The 23,719-nt window shown below is 41.5% G+C and overlaps 1 protein-coding gene across 7 annotated transcripts in view; it reads right to left on the bottom strand.

Moving 5' to 3' along the window:
• TNRC6B (trinucleotide repeat containing adaptor 6B) overlaps nt 1-23,719 on the bottom strand; it is a 142,941-nt gene that overhangs the window by 47,401 nt on the left and 71,821 nt on the right. For all 7 annotated transcript variants that reach the window (XM_081958127.1, XM_081958132.1, XM_081958129.1 and 4 more), the window contains 3 exons: nt 21,764-22,108; nt 5,644-7,971; nt 3,827-3,982 (listed from right to left, as the gene is read on the bottom strand). In XM_081958127.1, the coding sequence (XP_081814253.1) occupies nt 3,827-3,982; nt 5,644-7,971; nt 21,764-22,108 (2,829 nt within the window). The remainder of the gene's footprint in view (nt 1-3,826; nt 3,983-5,643; nt 7,972-21,763; nt 22,109-23,719) is intronic.

The following is a 23,719-nucleotide window of genomic DNA, read 5'->3' as shown; positions in this document are numbered from 1 at the left end:
TGAATTATTCCACTACTTCCAAATGTGAGAACAAGCTGAATAGCAATTCTGAAGCTAATCATAATCCAATTTACATTGTGTTTCTTATTACAGTGATTAGATAGAATGGCTAACTGATAATTAATTCTGCAAAATCAATTCTGCCAAAAGCAAAGCAGTGTATAATTAAGCTGAAACACTATTCAAACTCTCCTCGAATCTAAACAATATACTCAGCTCCTACTTGTATAGTCAGATTCTTCTTGTCCTGAAAAGGTCACTAGAAATCTGGATTAAAACAGGAAGGGGTTTCATATTACCCCAAACTGTAATGTGCCATACGTAATGTTTGGCTTAGCATTAAATATGAATGCAGTCAATCCTTTCTGCTGGAATTAAATAATTCTAATCAACTACTAATGCTAATAAGATGGTTACTCATTCAAAACTGTCATTTTAAGCTAAAGATATTATTTTTAAAATTCATTAAATTTTTATGCTGCCCATCTCCCCTAGAAGGCAATTCAAGGAAGATTATGTGTTATAAAATTTATATTTGTTCTAATTATTTTTCCAATAATTAAAATATTAAAAGTATGCAAACTAAAAATTTGAAACTTTACAAAAACCAAAACTAAGAGACAAGGTCTTCTTATCCTGTCAACCACCTCCAGTGATAAGCATCCGCCTCAGGACTTCAAGGCACTTGGCGAAACGAAGTTTTAATATGCTTTTAGTAGGCCAAAAGGGTGGGAGCAGTTCCCACCTCTGATGATAGAGGGTTCCACATAGATGGGGCGATGAGGAAAAAGGCTCTTTTTCTTGACCCTGCCTGTGGGAATTCCTCAGCAGAGAGGATCTGTAGCAGGCTTCTTCTGCTGGCATAATGGGGTGGGCTAGTCCCATTGGGGACCACACACACACACACACACACACACACACACACACTTTAATTACAACTTTGCTAAATTTCTGTTTTAAGAACTCCTCAGTTTACTGTGATATTTTTTTGTAAAAATGATGAAAACGATACAGGTATTAATACAAAATAAACAATACAAATTAGAATATTACTGATCATAAACGATTACCATATTTTTTGGATTATAAGATGCACCCGCCCCCCTCCCCAAAGTGGTGGAAATGTCTGTGTGTCTTATAGAGTGAATGTTGCCCTGCCTACCTGCTGGCCCTCACTCTTCAGCCTCTGCTTCCCAGCAATTTGCCTCCCTGCAGCAAATAGCAAACAGCCTGGTCAGCTTCAGCACAGCCTGATTTGGCACGAGCAGCAGATTGATGGTTGGATCGGCATCCTGGAATATCTCCGATCAGCTGTTCCAGGCTGCGGGCATCGCCACCACCCACTGCTGCCTCTGCCTGCCCCATTTTTCGGTCTCCGTACCCCATTTTAGCCAGTTCCAGGTGGCGGGAATCTCTGCTGCCGCCTATCAGCTGCTTGTGCTAAATCAGGCTGTGCTAAAGCTGACATGGCTTTTTCTGTTTGCTGCAAGGAGGCAAATTGCTGGAAGGCAGAGGCAGAGTTTTTTTTCTTCTGGTTTTCCTCTCCAAAAGCTAGGTGAGTCTTATAGTCTGGAGAGTCTTATAGTCCAAAAAATATGCTAATTATTTAACCTACATAAAAATAGCAAGTTAAAAAAGAAACAATAATTTTAAAAACATTTGCCACAGTATTGTTTGGTTACAGAGAAACCATGGCAATAAGTTGTTTTTGAGATTAAAATCAGTTCCAGTCTATGTCTTGGTAGAAAGAATACCATGGAAATAAGCAAGAATTGTTTTCATTCATTTGAAAGGCAAAACAGCACACTTTGAGTCCCCCAAGAAGCCACCTTTTTATGCATTCTTTAGAGGTTCCCTTCTGGGATTATACTGCCAAAAATCAACAACAAATCACCCCCCCCAAACCCCCCCTCCCCTCAAGACCTGGTCTTGTACAAGTTTATTCTTTCAATTTATTCAGGAAAAGGCTCAAAAATGTCCCCAACCACTTCTTTGGATCCAGTCAAACTAGTAATCCAAGGGCCTCTTCTCACATCTTGAGTCCATAAATCCCTATTTATCCAAAATTGATTTCCCCCCATCCCATGGCTGGAAAAAGCGAGATAATTTGATGTGTTTCCTATATATTTATTGATGAGTTTGGATTCCAAATTTTTCTTATAGAAACAGCAGCAGCTTGTGTGGCATAACTTTCTTGAATTAAACAAAGTCCTTTAAACATACTGTATCTGTGTGTTTACTCTGGATACTACATGCCTAAGAATACTATTAGCAAATATTACCACATACATTTAGCAACACTGACTCCAGCTGTATCTGATAGTTCAATGTCCTTGATTGTTAGAATGCTCATTCTTTCCCCTGCTCTCTCTTTCCACTGTTTGTTCATCTGCATGTTCACATCAGAGGCTAAATACTGTAACTCTAAAATCTGCTCTAAAATTAAATTCCTAGTTGCCTATATAAACACTCAAGATTCCTCTATTTAGAGGAGTGTCCCTGTCAACCTCACAAAAACTTCACCTGCCATGTAGTTGTTTGTATAAGCATGTTTAAGCGTATAATTTAATTCCACACCACACTTCATATTAATACGTATGGATCCAAGACAGAGGCTCCATCAGCCAACCTTTTGCAACTTGCATATTCTCAAATGTATGGATTCCAACCTCCAGAACTTCTAAGTCAGGGGTGTCAAAGTTGCATCATCACGGTGTAGTTTTGTGATGTATTGGGACTTTCCCTTTTGCTAAACCGAGTGTGGGCATGGCCAGCATGTGACGCATCTTTCCTGCGGGCCGCGAGTTTAATAGCCCTGTTCTAAGTCAAGACAGCTGCTGCTGACAATTCTGAAAGTTGGAAGCCCATGCACTTAAGAGAAAAGATGAAAAGTAATCTTGATCAAGCATGGTGTCTGCTACTTCATGGTAATTAAAAACACCAATATTTTCCACCCCTACTGTATCAGCAGGCTATTGTCCTGCAGCCCCATTTAAGATCACACCTAAGGTGAGCAAGTACAATTAACACCAGAACAGTGATACTTTTGGATAATATTTTACTGACGGTCACTCAAACTGAGCAAAGGATTGGTTTCTTATATGCAGGAAAAGTGATGAAGCTGCACCTTGTATTGACATCTAGAACTCATTTTGGCTTGTGGACTCTGATACAGCACTAGTTTCTTGAGATAGTTTTGATCCATGCACCTTTTGGGTGGTCTAGGGGGGGGGCAATAACAGTAAATTCCTGGGTTCAGGAACTGATTATTTCTTCAGAGGGAGGATTGAACTGGATGCCACCTTTAAGGAAGCATCAGTTTATCCTTATTGAAGAGCCTTCCCTAAATTTGGCTTCTTTAGACAACTAAAGAAGGTGAATGTGGATTTAACTGCAGAGGACCCTAGAGAAAGATGATTTCTCTGGCTCCTTTTCAGTCAGAGTTCATGCCTGGGATTATTGCTGCAATGGCACTGATACCCTGGTGGATGCCAAGACGTGGATAAAGGTGGGTCCAACTCCTAGTCCTATTTGATCTCAGTGATGTTCAGTAATTGAATCCTTTTGGTTCAGAGTTAGGGAACTGAAGTATTGTTTTGCAGAAGTTCTCTTGAGGTGTGACTCTGGGTTTGGAGCGGTGATGAGAGATTGACTTACCAAGTATTCCCTTGTGGATTTCTGATGAATTAAATTCTGTTTCTGTTTATAAAACTATATTATTTTCTAGGAACTATTTTGTTTTTGAGTTTTCAACAACTAATTTTAATAAAAATATTCAAAATATACATTATCGTTGTTTTAAAAGAGGAAACTAGGAAGTACTTACTAGGTTTTATGGCATTTGATGCACTGGAGGATCCATTTCCCCACGTGGTAGGAGTCCCTGCTTCCTCGACTTCACCCCAACCAGGACTGGTTTCACTTGGTTCACCCCAAGCAGCGGTACCATTATCTGGTGCAGGAGGCGTACTTTTGTTCCAGACTAAATACAGAAAGAATTTTAATTCTAGGCTATTTATTCACTAGAGTGCCTTTTTAATATTCACAACATAATCACAAAATACAGTTCAAAGTTAAAACAGCACTGAAAAAAGTGACTTATGACTGTGCTTCAAACTTATGACCATTGCAGCATATGGGGGTCATGTGATCCCCTTTTGCGATGTTCTGTCAAGCAAATTCACTTAACAACTGTGTTACTAACTTAAAAACTGCAGTTATTCACTTAACAACTGTGGCAAGAAAGCTCATAAAGTGGGGCAAAGTCACTTAACAATTACCTTGTTTAGCAACGAAAATCTGGGCCTCAATTATGGTCATAAATTGAGGATTATCTGTAAAACGTTCCCTTTCTACACAGCTGATTCTATTTTATCATACATCATTTTAATATCTATTCTAACCCTACATCGTGCTAAATTAAGTAACAGTATCACCATTACAGTATTACATTAAAAGTAGAGTTTGATTTTACAGTCAATAGAATTCAATATAATCACAAACTGAGTGTAAAAGAGAGAGGACTTTAGATAAGAATTCTCTGAATGAGATCAGAAAAATGTTAATATAATATATATTGAATAATTATACCATGACTATTTATAATCCATGTTATCCACAATTTGCTCAGAAAAATATGGTTATGATAGCATAAATCTGTATATTGGCAAAAATATAACATATTTTCCTCTGTTGCCTTTTTGACACAAACTGTTCATATAACAGTACAATACAAGGCAGGAGAATCACTTAAGAGCTGGGTGCATCTAAGTGGAATGTAATATGCTTTTTAACTCCCCCTTCTGATGTCTGGAAATGCAAAATAACTAATTGGAATCACAAACGTTGCTCAAACGTTCTCCACAGATAAAATTATTAATATCAGACTCTGTAACAAAATAATTACTATTACTGTTATGAACATTTACAAGCACCCAATCTATATTATGATGGTAAATTGTACATGTTAATATGATAGAACAGTTAGCCTTAAAAGGACCAATCTGTTGGATAAAGCATTAGAAATCTATCCTTTTATGTTCATGCTCCCTTCTTCTAAGTGAGAAGTAATCAGAAAAAATTAAATATCCAATAATTTGTAGAATATTGTAATAAAAAACCCATCTAACAATAAAAAGATGTGCAATCCTGGAGATAATAGGTTCCAAGGATCCAACCAATTCTGATCTAGCAGAGAATCTATCTTCTGCTGTTCCTATATTCTCCTTGACAGAAATTGTAACAAGGAGCTCCTAGTTTCTAGATGTAAATGCTTTATTAATTTTATTTTCATTAACTATGCATTATGCATGTCTTAAGTGTGGAGCATCAAGGAATATGATTCTTTGTCCAATGTGAATGAGGTTCTGGCATAGTCTGGGTCCTTCTTTTTTTAGTTAAAGACAGTCCAGAATTCTCCTTCCTGACAAATCAGACACAAGAATAAAAGTGTCTATAAACAGTAAGCATTTCATAATACGTTATGCAAGACTACTGTATTCAAGGTTTACGGTCTGTTCTTTCAAGGACACATTAGATATATGGCAAGCTACAGAACAGATTTGAAAATTATTGTAAATCTACAATAATTTAGTAAGAAGATAAACTGTTTGCATCATCATGAAGATCATTTAAAAAAATTACCTGAGGCTGTTACTTTGCTTGGCCTTGGAGGAGGGTGGTTCTGTTCTCGTGAAGCTTGTCCACTTTGTGAGTTCTTGTCCCACAGGTTCACATTCTTATAGTTGTAACTATTGGGGTCTCCCCAGGCTGAGGTGCCATCATCAATATCCATTTTACGACTAATTGACTGGGGGGATGGTTCTTCCCAGCCACTCGGTTCTTCATCCTTTGAGATAGTTGACTGTGGCCCACTGTTCCAGTTAGAATTGGGTAGCCTTCCATTACCTGGAGGCTGCTGTGGTGGTGGAGGTGGTGGCGGGTCCCAGGAACTGGGTGCCTCTGACTGCTGATGGTGCTGCTGTGGATTATTCCAGGAACTGGGTTGCCTACCAGTATCATTCCATGCTGGAGTTCTTTTATTATTATCCCACCCTGCTTTAGAAGAAGAGTTTGAATTTGCATTATTACCCCAAGTGCCAATCTCATTCTGGCCAGCTTCATTCCAACCTGATTTATTTCCTGAAGTTTCCCAATTGCCATTTTTTGGCTGGTCAACTTCTTCTCCCCAGCCATTCTTCCCAGAAGACCATCCCTGATTAGGTGGCCGCCCATTCCATCCTGGGTCTTTGTTGGAATTCTCATTCCAAGATGTTGTGACTTTTTCATCTGGTCTTCCCCCTCCCCAGTTAGAACAATTGCTCTTGTAATCATTCCATCCTCCAGTGTTTTTGGGCTCTTTCCATTCTGTTGGAGTTGAAAGCTCACCCCATCCAGACTTGATTGGATTGCTTTGGCTGGGTGCATCTCCCCAGCCCCCTGAGTTCTTTGTCTGTATGGTAGAACTCTCCCACCCCTCAGTACCTTTATCAGACTTTCCTTCAGCTCTTGGCATCTCTTCTATGTCCCAAATAGTATCTTGCTTGATTTGAGTTTGACCCCAACCGGTATTTGAAAGCACTCGGGGGTCTAAATCAGTCCTGCTTAATAAAGTTTGCAAAACTGCCTGACAATCAGGATGTGTAGGCCTGTATGATCGGCGTCCAGAATTGTGACTATCACTGCTTCCTGCTTTATGGTTGCTTCCAGTGCTTTGACCTCCAATCTCACTTCCTGCGGAACTAGAAGATCGTCCCCAACAGGGAGCCTGGGAATTACCTTGGTTTTCAGGAAGCGGGTGGCCCCTTTGATTGTCCCATGCTCCAGTGCTAGAATTTGGTTGGTTTGGACCATTCCATTCACCAATCTTCAGTTCATCAGACCCAGTCGGCTGTTTCCATTCTCCCTGAGACATCCCTGATGTCATTTTGTTCCCTTCATTCCATTTACTTTCACCAGAGTGTTGAGGGCCAACGGTCCAAGACCCATCACCCGTAGATCTATTATTATTATTATCCCAAGATTCATTTCTTGACCCATTCGATTTTTGAACAGAAGCTCCCTTCCATAAGTCTTCCCTATCCTTCCCATTGTTCCCATGATTTCCAGAATTACCTTGATTAGAAGCACTGTCCATTCCAGAAGGCCCCCTAGCTGTACCCCAAGACCCAACGTTCCCAGTTTTTCTCTCTCCAGTGCTTTGTGAAGGGGTATCAGTGCTCCTGGAGGGGTTCCCAAAGCCCATTTCAAAGGACATTCCCTTATTCTCTACTGGGTTTGGTGAACTTAAGTTCAAGGATATAGCATTTCCGTTTTTTGGTCCATCAGTGTTGTGGATTTGAGCATGTTCTCTGCCAGAGACAAAATTAACACCCGCATTTTCCATCTTTGACTGCTGTTCCCTAGAAGTCTGACCTGTTGTATTAATCTGTGCATTTGAACCACCATTATCAGTTTCTGAAGTCCCTTTCCTTGAATTGCCCTCCTGAATTAGTGCTGGCCAAGCAGATGGGTTGCTATTTGGGTTAAAGTTGCTGAAGCCAGGATTGGGGCCAATTCTATCCTGCCCACTCAAGTTTCTCCAGCTTGCTAGACTACCATTATTCTCTGCTGAAGGACTGGAAGATTGAACAGGTTTAGCCTTGGGGTCGGATTTCCAAGCCCCAAGATTACATTCATTACCAGAGCTTCCAGACTGGCACTGGTTTCCTTTTCCTTTGTTGCTACTGGTGCTTCCCAGCAGAGTGCTCTTCTCTGAGCCGGAGTTTGAGGCACTGTTGTTGTCTGTGGAGTTTTCGGAAGAAGACTCAGTATCTTTGCTAGCAATACAAGGCCACTCTTCCATGTCAGACCCATCTACAATCACCTTGTCCCAGACGTGAGTAGGGTTGACATTGGTGCTGTTGGAGGACACTCCAGGACCCCAAGTGGAATTTGCATAATTTGAAGCAGCAGCACCTCCAGTTGTTGAATCTAAAAAGGCAACAGACCAAATTATTCATAAATCCATGTAAGAGCTTAGGTAATATATACAGGTTTGCTGAAATGTTAAATGTTTCACAATCCTGTGAAATACATTCTTCACTGCATACACTTCCTAGTTGGTTGGATGCCAACTATGGTACATGGGCTTGCAAGTTAAACTCTCCAGTTAAGAGAGGTCCTAACTTGCATAGAATAGCTTGAAAGTGTTGGGAGTAAAATTAGTATTGGTTGTGCTTGTATTATATTGCTCACAATATGCCAAAACGATTGGGTACTGTAAAAGTATTCTGAATCTAGTATAGGTACTGCTACAACTAGTAGTCTAGTCTACACTTCTCTATATTGCTAGAAAGTGTTATTTGAAAACCCAAATTAACTAAATGTACAATGAGTGCGGTGGAGGGCAATATCTTTGGCTCACATGGCACATTAGGTCGTTTTATTTATTGATCATATTATATTGTATATAGCACACACTCTGAGGGAGACAGATGGCTTAGAAATAAAATATTAAAAATTGCAAATGGTATTATAAAAAGAAAATGGTAAAGAAAATGAACCAGAGATTGGAATGGTGTGGACATGAACATCTGAAGAGAATGACCGTTGTCTTACCTGAACAGTCGTTCTCATGGCGCTGCGGAGAGTCCAAGGATGGGTTAATACAGCCTGTTTGCCCATGGACTGAGTAGATTTTTCCCCTCTGGCCACGCCTCCTTTGCCTCTTCTGGCTCAGTTTTAAAAACGAGGTCTTGTCCGACGAAGACGTCCTCAGCTCACACCTGTGTAAAGATACAATCTCGGAGCTAAACAATCACCCTGGGTGGGTCTTGTACTCTCCGCAGCGCCATGAGAACGACCGTTCAGGTAAGACAACGGTCATTCTCCATAGCGCTGCTTGGAGAGTCCAAGGATGGGACATGCCCAAGCTATTGTGTCCCAGGGCGGGAAGAAGTGACATTGTCCGGAGCCTCAATAACCTTCTGTAATACTCTACGGCCAAAAGAGGCTTCGGCAGAGGCAAAGGAATCGATCTTGTAGTTTCTAATGAAAGCCGTGGGAGACGCCCACGTGGCCGCTCTGCAAATGTCCAGAATAGATGCTTGAGTTGCCCAGGCCGCGGTCGTGGCCGCACTTCTGGTGGAATGTGCCGTTACACGAGGTGGAACCGGCTTGCCCTGAAGGTCATATGTCATCTTAATGCAAGCTCGCAGCCACCGACCTATGGTTGAAGATGACACCTTGCGACCCAGCGAGCCTGGTTGAAAAGACACAAAGAAGGCCTCGGAGTGCCTGATGTCCTTAGTTCGTTTCAGGTAAATGCGGACTGCCCTTCGCACGTCCAATTTGTGCCATCTGCGCTCCTTGGAGTGTTGAGGGCTGGGACAGAAATTCGGGAGGATAACCTCCTGAGACCTGTGAAAATGAGAATTCACCTTCGGCATGAAGGCGGGGTCTAACCGTAGGATGACCCTGTCTGGATGGATGATGCACAGCTCTTCCTTGGCCGAGAAGGCCGCAATCTCAGATACCCTTCTGGCTGAAGTAATGGCTATGAGGAAGGCAGTCTTAAGAGTCAGATGTCGAAGAGATACCTTCCTCAAAGGTTTGAAGGGAGCCGCTGTCAATGCCTGCAGGACAAAGGGTAGGTTCCAGGTCGGGTACCTGTGCACCACCTGGGGTCGGATGTTGTAGGCCCCCTTCAAGAAGCTCTTGACCTGAGGATGGTGACTCAGGGATTGAAGTTGGTGTCTGGCTAAGATGGTGGATAATGCAGCAACCTGGCGCCTGAGAGTGGCTGGTGCCAGTCCTTTGTCCAAGCCCTCTTGTAGGAAGTCCAATAACTGAGGGATGGACGCTTCCACACTGTCAATGTCCCGTTTGCTGCACCAGGAAGAAAAGGCAGCCCAAGTCGCGTCATAAATGCGAGTAGTGGCCGGACGTCTGGAAGCTTGGATGGTTTTAATGACGTTGTCTGAGAGGCTCTGGTCCTTCAGGAGCTGCCCCTCAAGTGCCAGACGGCTAACTGCAACCATTGGGGCTCTGGATGGTTGATGGCCCCTTGACGCAAGGATACCTGGTCTGGAGGAATTTTCCACGGTTGCTCCACAGACAGATCGACCAGGTCCGCGAACCAGGATCTCCTGGGCCAATGTGGAGCCACCAGAATGAGCTCCGCCCCCTCCTTCAGCAGCTTGTAGATCACCTGCGGGATCAGAGGGAGGGGCGGAAACACGTATAGAAGCCCTGGAGGCCAGCAGGACCTCAGGGCATCCGTCCCCTCCGCTTGTGCTGACTTGTAGCGGGAGAAGAACCGCTGGAGCTGTGTGTTTGCCGCCGAGGCAAACAGGTCGACCTGTGGGAGACCAAACCTCCTTACCACCTGTGCGAACAGGTCCGGATGAAGTTGCCACTCCGAGTTGTCGATGGTCTGACGGTTCAACCAATCCGCACTTACATTGCTGGTTCCGGAGATGTGATCCGCCCTCAGCGACGCTAAGTGGATCTCTGCCCATCGTCCTATGGCCTCCGCTTCTGACATGAGTCTTTTGGAGTGGGTCCCTCCTTGTCGGTTCACGTGAGCCTTTGTGGCCACATTGTCGGTCAGTAGCAGAACGTGGTGCCCCTTCAGCTGTTCTGCAAATCTCCTCAGCGCAAGCCGGGCTGCCCTGAGTTCTAGCCAATTGATGCTCCGGGCTGCCTCCACGCTGGACCACCTGCCTTGCGCCAGCTGACCTTGGCAATGCGCCCCCCAACCGTAGAGACTGGCGTCGGTCGTTACCACGATCCTGTCGGGTTCTCTGAATAGGCAGCCCTTCTCCACTGCTCGAGACTGCCACCAACTCAGAGACCGAGTCACTCTTGGTGGGATGCGAACTTTCCTGGTGGAGTTGCTGATCTTTGCTCTTTGCATTGGAAGCAAGAACCATTGCAGTTCCCTTGCATGAAGACGTGCCCAGGGAACTATGTTGAGGCAAGAAATCATGATCCCTAACAGTTGGGATAGCTGCACTACCTGCCAGGACCTGTTCCTGCGACACGACCGGATCCTGCTCCTGAGGTTGCGGATTCTTTCCGGAGACAGGGACACCTGGCAAGATACTGAGTCTATTACGGCGCCCAGGTGTTGTATGCGTGTGGCAGGAGTCAGGTTGCTTTTTTCCATGTTTACGGAAAAACCGTGGTCCTGTAAGGTGTGAACTGTGACGTTTACATCTCTCACCGCTTGCTGCTGAGTCCTTGAGTGGATGATGATGTCGTCCAGATAGCACTCCAGGCGGACTGGAAGCTTGTGCAGGTGGGCCGCCACAGCTGCAAGAAGCTTCGTGAACGTTCTGGGTGCAGAAGAAAGTCCGAACGGAAGCGCCCTGTATTGGAAGTGCTTTCCGTTGTAACACAAGCGCAGGAACTTCCTGTGTGCAGGATGGATGGGCACATGCAGGTACGCCTCCTTGAGATCGATGGAGGTGAGCAGATCCCCTTGTCGCATGCAGCTTAGGATCGACTGAAGAGACTGCATTTTGAAGCGCTTGTAGGCCAGATGTCTGTTCAGGCGCTTCAGATCTAAAATGGCCCTCCACCCCCCTGAATTCTTGGGGACCAGGAAGAGAATGGAATAGAACCCCCTCCCTTCCTGTTCTGGAGGAACTGTCTCTATTGCGTTGATCTGCAGAAGATGATCTATCTCTGCCTGCATGAGAGCCCTCTTTACAGGGTTCTTGGATAGTGGGCAGCGAACAAAGGTCCGCGGAGGAGAGGATAGAAACTCCAAGGTTAGACCCCTCCTGATGGTATTTAAGACCCACTTGTCCGAGGTTGTTTCCTCCCAACGGTCTGCATAGAATTGCAGGCGGCCCCCGATGGGAGGAGACCCCAGACGGTCACTTCCCACGTCTAAACTGACGGTTGTGGGATCCCCCACGAAAGGGCTTCCGAAAGGACCCCTGATTGGATTGTCTGCCCCTGGAAGAAAAGTAGTTTCGTTCCTAGGACCTGTCAGAGGACTGGTTAAACTGTCTTTGGGAGGAATATGAAGAGGAGGAGGAGGCCTGGGCACCTTCCTGTGCCCGAAAGGCCTGTTTCCTGAACGAGCCCTGACCTTTCCTGTCATGCTTCCTGAAGGTGGAAGGAAGGACCTTCCTCTTATCCTTTGTCTCAATTAGGAATTTCTCTAGGGAATCCCCAAAGAGGTTCTCTCCCTTGAATGGAGCTGAAGCCAGCTTCCACTTAGCCTTCATGTCCGCCTGCCAATGCCGAAGCCAAAGCAGGCAGCGAGAAGTGATGTTGGACGCTAGTGCCCTGGAGGCGAATTTCGCTGCATGCAGGGATGCATCAGAGGCATATTCCACAGCCGTAATGATCTTGTTAAGATCATGTCGCCAACGAGATGCTTCAGATGGGGGCTGAGATCTGAGTTGGCGCAGCCATAATAGGGATGCCCTCGTAAAGAACGAGGCAGAAGTGGAGGTTTTGATCGCCCAGGCAGCCGCCTGGTGCGTTTTGAGACAAGCCTTTTCTGCCCTCTTATCCTCTGCCTTTAACCCTTCTAATAACTCGGCCGGGAGATTAGAAATAGAGGTCAGAGAGACCACAGGGGCATCCACTTCTGGAGGCTTCAATACATCCTCCAGCCTAGGTTCTAAGGGATACAGTGATTTGTCTGCGCCACTGGGGTTGGCCAGGGTACCTGGCTGTGCCCATTGGCGCTGGATAACCTCCATGAACATGTCAGGGACTGGTATCAGTTCTGGGTCAGGGGTTGTTTCGCTGAACAGCCCTGCCATGAGGTCCTGGGAAGTAGAGGGGACTTCCTTGTCCTTAGGTTTGGCACCAAGCTCAGTAGAGGCTCTGGCCTTGTGTAAGATGGACTTGAATAAGGATGGCTTAAAGAGACCAGTGAAGGAGGGCTTGTCTGGAGGCATATCCTCATCCTCCGAGAGAGCAAAGTCCTCAGCAGTTTCCTCCTCCCACGTAGACACCTCTGTGGTGATAGAAGTGCCCGGGGAATCGAGTACTCTGGTCCTCTTTTCCCCCAGGGGGCGAGCAGGCCTAGAGGCCTTGCCACCCCTGCCTTCCTGTAGCCTCATGGCTTCTACCACACCCTGGGAAATAGCCTGCGTGATGAGATCCCTCATTTCTGCTGACATAGCTGGGCCCTTGTCCTCTACAGGCCTGGATTGGTCATAGGCCTGTCCCCTGGCACCCCTAGGAGGATCTCTCTGATCCTCTGCATGAAAACAGCATTGAAAGGAGGGGATATCCTCCCTGACTGAAGAGCTAGGAGAACCTGGGTAACCCAGAGAGGCTGCAGGGGATCCTGACATGGAATCCCTATCACAGAAGGATGGGGATCTATCCCCCATTTCCTCCCCCTGCTCTATCTCCCTCTGGATGGGTGGGGAAGGAACTGGCCCAGCCTCACTTGGTAAGGGTGCAGAGGGAACCTTGGGCCTAGCAGACTTGTCCTTTAGGGAGTCCTGCCCCTTGTCCCCTTGAATTTTGGGGGCCTTGCTCCCAGCTGAAGAGTGGGAAGCTTTCCCCCCAGCGCCCTTGTTTCCCTTTCTCCCCTGGCCTGAGGGATCTGGCCTACTGCGCTTTGCAGATGGCCCTGCCAGCTCCTCCCTTCGCTCCAAACCTTCATCAGCCATCCTTGATTGATCTTGAGTCGAAGAGGTCGCTGCTGTGGGAAGGGCAGTGGACGCTGGCCCGACGGCTCCAGAAGCGTCTGCAGATTCAGTTGGGAGGCTGGATCAGGCACCAGGACACTCCTTGCCGCTTCCCCTTAGTTGGCTGGGGAACTTCAGGCTTGCTGGAGACCCAGGCAAGCCCTCGCAATCCTCTGCGGCTGTCTGCTTGAGGTGGAGAGCTCTGCTGCTTGCTGCTGCTTCCGGACGGTAAAAAAGTCTCAAAAAAATGGCCGCCGGTTCTTCTGCGCGCCAAAAGCCTCACTTAAGGGCCAGGCGCTTCCCATTGGCTGCAGCCGAAAAGCGCGCCAAAGCAGCGCTTTTCAAAATGGCCGCCGCTCTCCCGATCGGCAAAAGACGCCGTTTGGAGAAGCAAGGGCTTTTTTAAAAGCCTCTCCTCCAAAACGACCAGGGAAACACGGGGATTGCTGTCCTTCCCTGCGCTCGTCAGCAGACGCCGGACGAGCGGCCTCGCTTGTTCCCCCAGCTGCGACTAAGCAGCTGTGGAACCGATCGCTGCCTCAGCCTTACTTTAGTAAATCCTCTTCTTGGTAAAAAATAGAAAAAAGGAAAATAAAAAGTCAAAATAATAAAACCTGGGGAAAAATCCTAATAACAACTAAATATCAACACATAAAATACTCTAAAATTACTATTGGAGAACCCAGCCTATTTGCTCAAAGCTGAGTGTTCCCCAAAACTCGTCCTATCGGGCGGACTGAGTTTTTAAAACTGAGCCAGAAGAGGCAAAGGAGGCGTGGCCAGAGGGGAAAAATCTACTCAATCCATGGGCAAACAGGCTGTGTTAACCCATCCTTGGACTCTCCAAGCAGCGCTATGGAGAAATAAAGATGCAGATTAATTATAAATAAACAGTGTAAAGTGCTTTTCATAAAGTATGAAACAGTGCTACATTGTAGGTGTTTATGAATGTACATATACATACACATACACACACACATGGAATAACTGTATGTTATATTCCAATGAATTATGATAACAAAAGAACCAGGTTTTGGGTAAAATTATGCAAACGTGACCCAAGGAGAAAAAAAAATTCTGCTAGAAAATTTAAATGGATGGGAAGGAATGAGCTAAGATTGAAGAAAAAATTACTGTTAAGAATGAGAATGGTCTGTTTTAAAAAAATCTTAGTTTGAGTATAAAAATTAACCATACATCTATACATACTTATGAATATAAATTTAAAATTACAATTGATTTAAACTGTTATGCTGAAAACATAGAATTAATGAAGGATAAAATAGTGATGAGAAGTTCTGAATATGGGGCAGGATTATTTGCTAATGTCAAGAATGGATTTGGGAACAAAATCGAGATGGAAGAAAAGTGGGAGAAAAACAGTAATAAAAGTAAAAAAAAGGCACAAAAACCATATATGAATCTTCTACGAGAATTAGAAGACAAATTAATAATCTATCAGAATGAAAAGGAGATATAAGGAAAGAGGATGTAGAAGCTGCTTGAAACAGTAAAGTACAGAATGCCACAGAAATGTGAGATGCAACATTAATATGATTAATGAAAAAGAATGCTTAGTGGAATGAGGAAGGTGAAAGAGGCTTAGATGGGGAAAATGTAGATAAAATAATCTGCTGCAATACCTGAGAGAAAGTAATTGTGTAAGATTTAGACAAAGAAAAAAATTGTTGCAAGGAGTAAAGAGAACAAGGAAAAATCAGAAGACTGCAGAGCAATGTTTACGGAAATTAAAAAAAATGTTTGAAAAACAAAGCTAAAAAAATAACCTCCAACAAAATGAACTGCATAAAAAATAAAACTCATGAAATTATTAGAAAGGGAGCTGAAGTGAGAGAATGGAAGAATGCTATACAGATTGTCCTTCAGTTATAACTGGTCACATGACCTTGATTTATGGCCCTTTTGCCCAATCTCGGTATTTACTTCCATTTCCGGCAAAATGCCTCATAGAAAACAATGAGTTTGCTTGGTGATCGTGGATATGTTTAAAGACCATGATGATTTGCTGAACTGCAGCTTCAAAAAGGTCATAAAATCAAGTCGGTCACAAGGATGATCCACTTTTGACATCAAACCTATGACCATAATGGGAAGGCTTCATTGTGGTTATAAATTGAAAACTACCTGTAAATATTAGTGTCCAAGAACAAATTGATGAAAAGGATCCCACTTGTGAGAATGTTGAAAAATAATAAGGCTGAAGATGTTAACTGTTCAAAATTCTGAAATATGCCTATGGCCTCCTTATGCATGTAGGATGTATAACCTACAACCAAAAGGAAAAAGTAAGGTATCAGGCTAGAAAGTGGGAGGAGTTCACATCCCGCCTTAGCCATGAAAGCTGGTTGGATGACTTTGGGCAAGTCACTTTTTCTCAGCCCACATGGTTTTTTTGCTATGAGGGAAAAAATAGGAGAATGGTTTGTTGAGTATGTTCACTGCCTTGAGTTATTTGTAAAAATACTAAAAGGCAGGACACAAATAAATAAAATAAAAATGAATAAAAAATACATGCAAGAGATATTCCCAAGTCCTGTTTCGAAAATATAGAAAAAGATCTGTTCAAAGCTTATTTAACAGTTCTGACTGGCCCAAGAATGGTTGACTCTTGCCATGTCAGCTTCAGCCCTTATAACAGCTGTAAAGTCTAAGCTTCATGATAGAACCATACTGCTTATGTTTTTTTTTTTTTTTGAGAAAGTAGATCACTTACAGCATGAGAATTGGCTATTAATATTTTCATGTTTGATTCTGAAATGATTCTTGGCCTGGAAATGATCAAAGTGCTAAGAAGGAAATCAATCATTTCACTGGAGAAAAGCAATCTAGAATACAACGTATCTATAAGGAAGAAAATTTCTATTGTATTTTTATTGTTTTAAATCTGTGAAAGCAAACAGGTGAATGGAAGACCATAATATCTATGTACTAAAACTCTCATTGTCTGTCTGTACCTTTAATTAATCCAAACAGTGCATCAGAGCACATCAATTTTTGAATCAGTGTCGAAATCCTCTAACTTAAAGACGTGTGAAAAATCTGGGACCCATTACTCCCGTGGAATTGGAATTTCAAAGATCTTCAGACCACTTTTATTTCCAAAGTTGTGGCTCCAGTGTCACTACAGTTATGTGATTGTGATTTCTGAGGTTCCCTGCCAGCTTCCCACAAGCAAAGTAAATGGGACAGGTGGCAGGAAGTCAGAAGACACTCCTGCACCCTCTGGGTTGTTGTTTTTTGTCTGTCTGTCTGTGGCCATTCTGTTTATCTGTTTACATAGATAAATACTGACTTTTTATTGGCAACAATACCAATGGATATTGTTTGTATAGTACTCACGAAATCTCTCTGCTGGGATGCATTTGAAAAGGCAGTTTATACCTGGACCAGAATAGCATCTGTTACTAAATGCCCAAGCCTTACAAAAGGCTTCATCTTAATTCAAAGAGTTTAAAAAACGATAACATCAGGCCTAACCCTAGGTTATAAATAAAATTTTATTTTGTATATATTTAAGGCTTTCTTACTTGGCATATGCCATATAAGAACAATCAGCAAAAGCTAACCCAAATATGAACCAAGTCTAGGAAGCTATCTAGCAGCAAAGAAACTCTTAGTAGAAATTGTCATAAGACCTTCATAGATGGCATTACTGTTGGGTCCAGGGAGCTTCTGCACTTGCTGGAATATGGATGTTCATGATCCGATTAGGCTTTTTTTTCACAGATTACTAGTGCCAGGCATAGAATTCACTTTTTTTCTTCCTTAGATGGGAATGATAAAGCTGTTGGTCTCAATGCCTCTGCTAAATCTTGGTATCACATACACTTTGCTGAAACCTGGCAGCAAAGGGTTGGCATTATGATAAACCTTCTTCCTGCTTCTCTTCTTCATCCACCGAAGATTCTTAAGAGAAGGTCATGATACTAATAACTGGGAAAGAGATGGATGGCATTGTAGAGAATGGTAAACTGCTTCAGAAATGGATTCCCAACTGTACTTCCATGTGCTAAAAAGACTCACTACGGTTTGTTGAAATTGGTGAGCAAAGAAGAGGACCGTGGAATGGAGCCTTAAAATACATATTTTATACTGAGGCAGATAGGTGTGATACTGCAAAATAGTCTGCTATCAGTTCTGATAAAACTGACAATGTTGAGTTACCAGTGTCACTGCAGAACTGCTTCTCCTCAGGCATGGTCAGTGTTTTGAAGACTTTTCATATTTATAAGCATGGCATCCAGCTAATGGCTGATCAGACAATCCTAAGATTTCAAGCTCTATATTAGAAATATTGAAGATACTGAGCAGGATTTTAAATTTACAGTCACAGTAGGTTTCAGGCTCATCACAGTTAGTACTCAAGAGCAGCAGACTAAATCATGGCTTTCTGGATTCCTTGACCTATTGTCAAGAAATTACTGGAGGTACAAAACTATTTTTGTGCTAAACTTGACTTATGAACACCTGACAATGCAGGCAACAGGAGTAAAAAAGGCAGCAAAGCAGTGTTGTTTAGCTGTGGTTAGTTTACTCAGATCTCACACCTATAAAAATGAAACACCAATAGAGAAATTTTGAGAAAAAATAAGCTTCGGCACACAGAAGAGAACAAAGGAGATTGATGAAGTACTGTGCTGTTCTAGGACATTTTTAGATACAAGGATTCTTACCAAAAATGTAGAGTTCTTGATCACTGTATTATACTGCTTATTGCTCTCCAGCTCTTCCCCCCATCTTTTTGGTTACCATTTTGATGTATTATTCTCATTGTGTTGCTTTGTCATTTGTTTATTTGATTGTTTTATTATTTTACTTCTGCTCTGTTTACATTTCTTTCATTTTTCTTATTGTAAGCTGGGGTCCCCAACCCTGGGATGCACAAGTGGTGGAACAGTATACACAGCTCCATTTGTGCTAACAGCTCACACAATGCTTGCACAGAACCATCCTCTCCCCCCATCGGTTTGCAAAGCTAGAAAGGTTGGGAACCGCTGTTGTAAACTGCCTAGAGTAGCCTCATGGCGAGACAGGCAGCAGATAAATCTAAGAAATATATAAATAAATATTGTTATATAATCCATCAATGTAAATCAGGGCATGAAGAACTATATGCATTCAGTATGTTTTTATCATTTGTCCATTGAGAATACAGATAGCCAAACATAATTCTTAGCATACTAAATAACTCATGTGGGGAAATAAACAGTGTGCATGTAGGATGGGTACTCTTAATTCTGTGGCAGCAATCACTCAAAATACACCATTGGGAACCTCTACATCACCCTGTTAATAAAACACAAATTAACATTCCAATAGTCGGTATATAGTAAAATCAGCCTTTTGCAGAACTCATTATAGATGTCATAATGCTTTAAGAAGTTTGGATACCCAAAGATTTAATAGTCAGTGGCTTCAGCTCATATTCTCTGGGTATAAGATGTTGATGCCAAACGAAGTAAACCCAAAGTTGTATTGGATGCATTAGTTGCTACCACTTTGTGTTTAATGCCAGGGAGCCTTTACATCTTTATGTAACTTGCTATAGCTATGACAGACTGCTTTAGAAATTGCACCATACATGCTATTAGTAGCTGCCTACCCTGTCAAGATAGAAATTTCAGGTCATAAAACTATGGTCTGAACTGAAAAGCTTTATATTTGGACTTCCAACTACCTTCTCCAATGTTCATGCTGTAATAACTTATTATTTTAATACCAAATTAAGGTGTTATAATATTCATGCGCTATCACTGTTGCTATCAAGATGCATTCCCCTTTGCAGGCCTTTATAGTAAACCAAACTACACAGGACTATGTTTGGCTCAAACAGCTAACAGACTTAAGTCTATATTCTAAAGCCCCCTTCCTCCCATCACCCTTCTGAATTCATCTTTTAGGCTGGCCAGAATGAGTGAAAATTAAATAATTTTCACTGGAAATATATTTCATTTTACAGACTGTTTTGAGGTCATTCCCCCGTTTAACACGATCACTTTCCAGTGTTTCTACACATAGAATTATTTATTGTATATCATATGCTAGTAAAACCATGTAATCCAAAATTGAATAATACACTGAACAAGAACTGACAGATGTATAATCTGACTCAGAAGAAGCACGGGTACCCAAGGTTACGTTGCTAACATCTGATGCATAATGGAAAGGCGAAGGAGTTTTTATAATTTTAAAAGCAAGAAATAAAAACAAATTATCACCTACTTTCAAAAGATAGCAATTTTTTTTTCCTGTTTATACTAGAGGTACTGATTATGTGGATTATGGCCTGCCCTTTGAACTATTGCATGACCTACCTTTTAAAACAAGGAAATGCCAGATTACTCAGGTATCTGTTGTATGATGGCCAGGGAAACAAGAGTTAGAACAGAATATGGAACAATTCAATGGTTCAAATTTGGGACAGGTGTTGCCAAGGTTGATTTATATGCAGAATATATTACCTTGGCAGCTGAAATAAAGGAAAACCTAAGGAATCCCTTGTGGAAGGTGAAAAAGTTATTACAATAGTAGTATACTATTGCTCAATATTAACAGAAACTAAGGTTAAAACAATAGGCAATGCCAATCCAAACAAATACACATAAGTATAGTAGATTATTTTCCTAGGTTCAAAAATTCATGACTGAAGCTATAAAATAGAGGCACGTGTTACTAGTTACATCTTAGTCGTAATATATAACTATGAAAATGGGACCATAAGAATGGCTAAACAAGAAAACTGATGCCTTTGAATTTCAATGTTGGAAGAAAATTGATGCGAGCCCCATGAACCATAAGAAAAGCAAAGAATTCAATGCTAGATGAAGTAAAACCGGATCTCACAATAACACTAATAGTGCAGCTAAAATTTAGTTTGGACACATGAGAAAACAAGAGTCATTGGAGAAGATCCTGTTGCTTAAAAATAAATCAAAGGCAATTAATGGTAAAGGCTGACAAAAGATAAGTGATTAGATGCTATCACTGATAGCACAACCAGAAATTTATAAGAATTTAAAGCAGTTTCTCACAGAAAAATTGGGTCTCACAAGTTGGGTCTCATCGTCTTTATATTTACACAGTTAATACTGTTATGTGACCAAAGTAACTCACACACTTTCAAAGACTTACATGCAAAATGAAGCAGGTACGTAGTATATAAAACTTACCTATCTTAACTTCACAGCAATAATTAAAAAACAACAAACAACTATAATTTCGGAGGCAGGCTAATGCAACTTCAACCTATCAAATTCCATCCGGGTATGTTCAGCGCTTGTTTCTTCTCAATATACACATCATCCCATCTGGCCTAGCCATCAGCAATGAAGATTGGACCACACTGCTGTTCTGGCTAGGCTGGAAAGATTTGGATGAAAAAAAGTCCGATCTGATTTATTTTATTTATTTATTTGATTTCCAATCACATGTTGCAAAACAACTTAAATACAATGCCTCATGCACTCTGTGAGACATTTTGGAAAAAAACATTTTGTTTAATGCTGGAAACAAAAATGTTCCTTTGTTTTGACTTAAAAACTATGACAGCATTACAAATTCTAGTGACTGCGCTGTATCAACATGCAAGTTTATTTCATTATAGAATGTGCAATTTCATTATGGTTCTTTCTCCTGTTCAAAACAAATCTCTTCTGGGCATGTGATAACTTTAATATGTTTATCGTTTCTGGTAACAACCTTATCTGTATCAGGTTGCTTTTGAATTCATATTAAGTAATATTCACATTTTCAGGTTCAGAAAATTCCAAATATCTGCCCTGAAATCAGAATTGTTTGAAATTAGAATGTTTTTTCACTTCCTTCTTAAGGAAATGTGCTGGAAAAAAATGTAATCTGCTTTTATAAAAAACTATTTATCTAGCTTTATGTGAATAATTAAAAACTTTCTAAAATGTTTATTGCAATATTTATTTAATTTGTATTCTGCCTTATTCCCAATCACTGTGATTCTCCTTCAAAGGTTGTCACAGAGATTTCAGAATATAAATGTGTAAATAAAAAATCAATTTCTAAATTCAAAATACACAAGTACATATAGCAAAATAATAAGCAGAATGCTAATGCTTTCATACCGGTTGCAGTCCCACTGTCACATGGCAGTAGCACTCCTGTTACTGGTTGTGCGTTGTTTGGATTTGCTCCAGGTGCTGGAGAGGAAGTAGGCCCTACTCCACTTCCAAGGAGCATACAAGATGGCGGAGGGGGCTGCCCACGTTTCAATAACACTTTGTGGTCCTGCTGGCAACGAAATCGCGGCGGCACCTCCCGAGGCATGTAGCGGGCAGCGCTTGGCGGTTGACCATTCGGCACTGCCACCCTTTTGGCATTATTGCCACCATTTATAGGTGGCGATGGAGAGCTGCCAATTGGGCTGGCGGTCACTGGTTGGCTTAAACTTGTTTTTGTCGCTTCGGGCACTATAAGGAAAAATATTGGGTGGTATTTAGTATTGTTTGCAAATTTAATGGTGTCATAAAATCACAATAAATAAGAGCTATTAAAATATTGCTAACTTTAAGCACTAAGAAAATTAGGAATCACCGTGAGTTCACAAAGGAAAACAAAATTAGAGAAGTTTGCCAAGAATTCACTAAACACTTTTCAGTCCATCAGCTATAGTTATCAAGTTATCAAGGGGGGGGGGGAGAGTAAAGGTTTCCCCTGTCATGTCTCTAGAGGGCAGTACTCATCTCAGTTTCTTAGCCAAGGGAGACAGCATTGTCCAAAGAGGCTTCCGTGGTCATGCGACCAACATGACTATACAACGAAGTATACAGAATACCATTACCTTCCTACCAAAGTGGTACCTATTTATCTAGTTGCATTTGCATGAACTGTTAGGTTGGCAGAAATTAGAGCAAGAATGGGAGCTCTCCCCATCTCAGACTTTCAACCTTCTGGTCAAGTACTAGAGTATTAATTCACAGTATTCCATTATTGGGGAAGATTGAAAGAAAGAAAAACAATTAGGAATATCACTTTGAGCATTCAGCATCAATGAATAAATAAGTTTTTGTGCTAAAGTAACTAAGTTAAGAGTTAGCAGACTACATGTTAGTATGTGCATATATGAATGTGAACTGAAATCCAAGTTTCAAAGCCTTAGACTAGAGCATAGCAAGGAAACCAAATCCACATGGAACTTCATTAATTGGATATGGGGATTGGGGATTCCTCAATTAAAGAAAATTTAGAAAAGAATTAGGATATAGAATCTAAATAAACAAAATCACGACACTGATTTATGAATTAATATGCTAAAGTGGTGTCTATGAATAATCTGAAACTTTCCCCCAGAGAATGCAAAATTGAAATACTAAATGTCCTTTTCCTAAGTAAGCCTAAAAGGTAGAGACATAAGAAATGCATGAATACCTTTACTTTTTTTAAAAAAAAAGCTTACACATCTTGACACAACCTTAAAAATACATAAATGTGAAGTAACTTTGATAATCTTTTATCAAAATCTTCAAAGGTATACTATTTAAGGAGACATAGCTTTTAATAAAATGGGAAGGTTAGTATTCAGAGAAAACAGAATTGTACAAGTTTTAATTATTAGTACAAAACATGTTCAGAAATAATCGGGTCATAAATGATCAGATGTCATTATTATTTAGACAAGTCATGAAGAAGCCTCAGAGAATCTCTTCAGTCTCATAAAATAAGAAATGAAGTGATAAATGAGTTTAAAGAGGCAAATTGATGTATCTTATTGGTACAACTTTTACACAGGATATATTTCTTTTCAGTATAAGTATGAAGCATTTTAAGTCACATTGGGTATGATTATATCTCAGCAGGTAATAGTTTCTAACCCACCTCTTAGCAACTGAAACTTGTCTAGAGGCTATCTTTACATTTTTAATAATTCATTATACTGTAATAAGTTATAATAAATGCAAATTACATGTTATAAATTAGTTATTTAAAGCATTTATTTCTGCTCTAAATGGTTTAATGTTAAAAATGGATTGTAAGCAGGAGAGCTAAAATGATTATGTTGGAAAACAAGCATCAAATTTCCC

This window comes from Natrix helvetica (assembly GCF_964273705.1).
Source record: "Natrix helvetica genome assembly, chromosome: 6".
In the NCBI taxonomy this organism is placed as follows: domain Eukaryota; kingdom Metazoa; phylum Chordata; class Lepidosauria; order Squamata; family Natricidae; genus Natrix; species Natrix helvetica.
The sequence above is the reverse complement of the archived record's forward strand: the minus strand, read 5'-3'. Positions and strand labels throughout refer to the sequence as shown.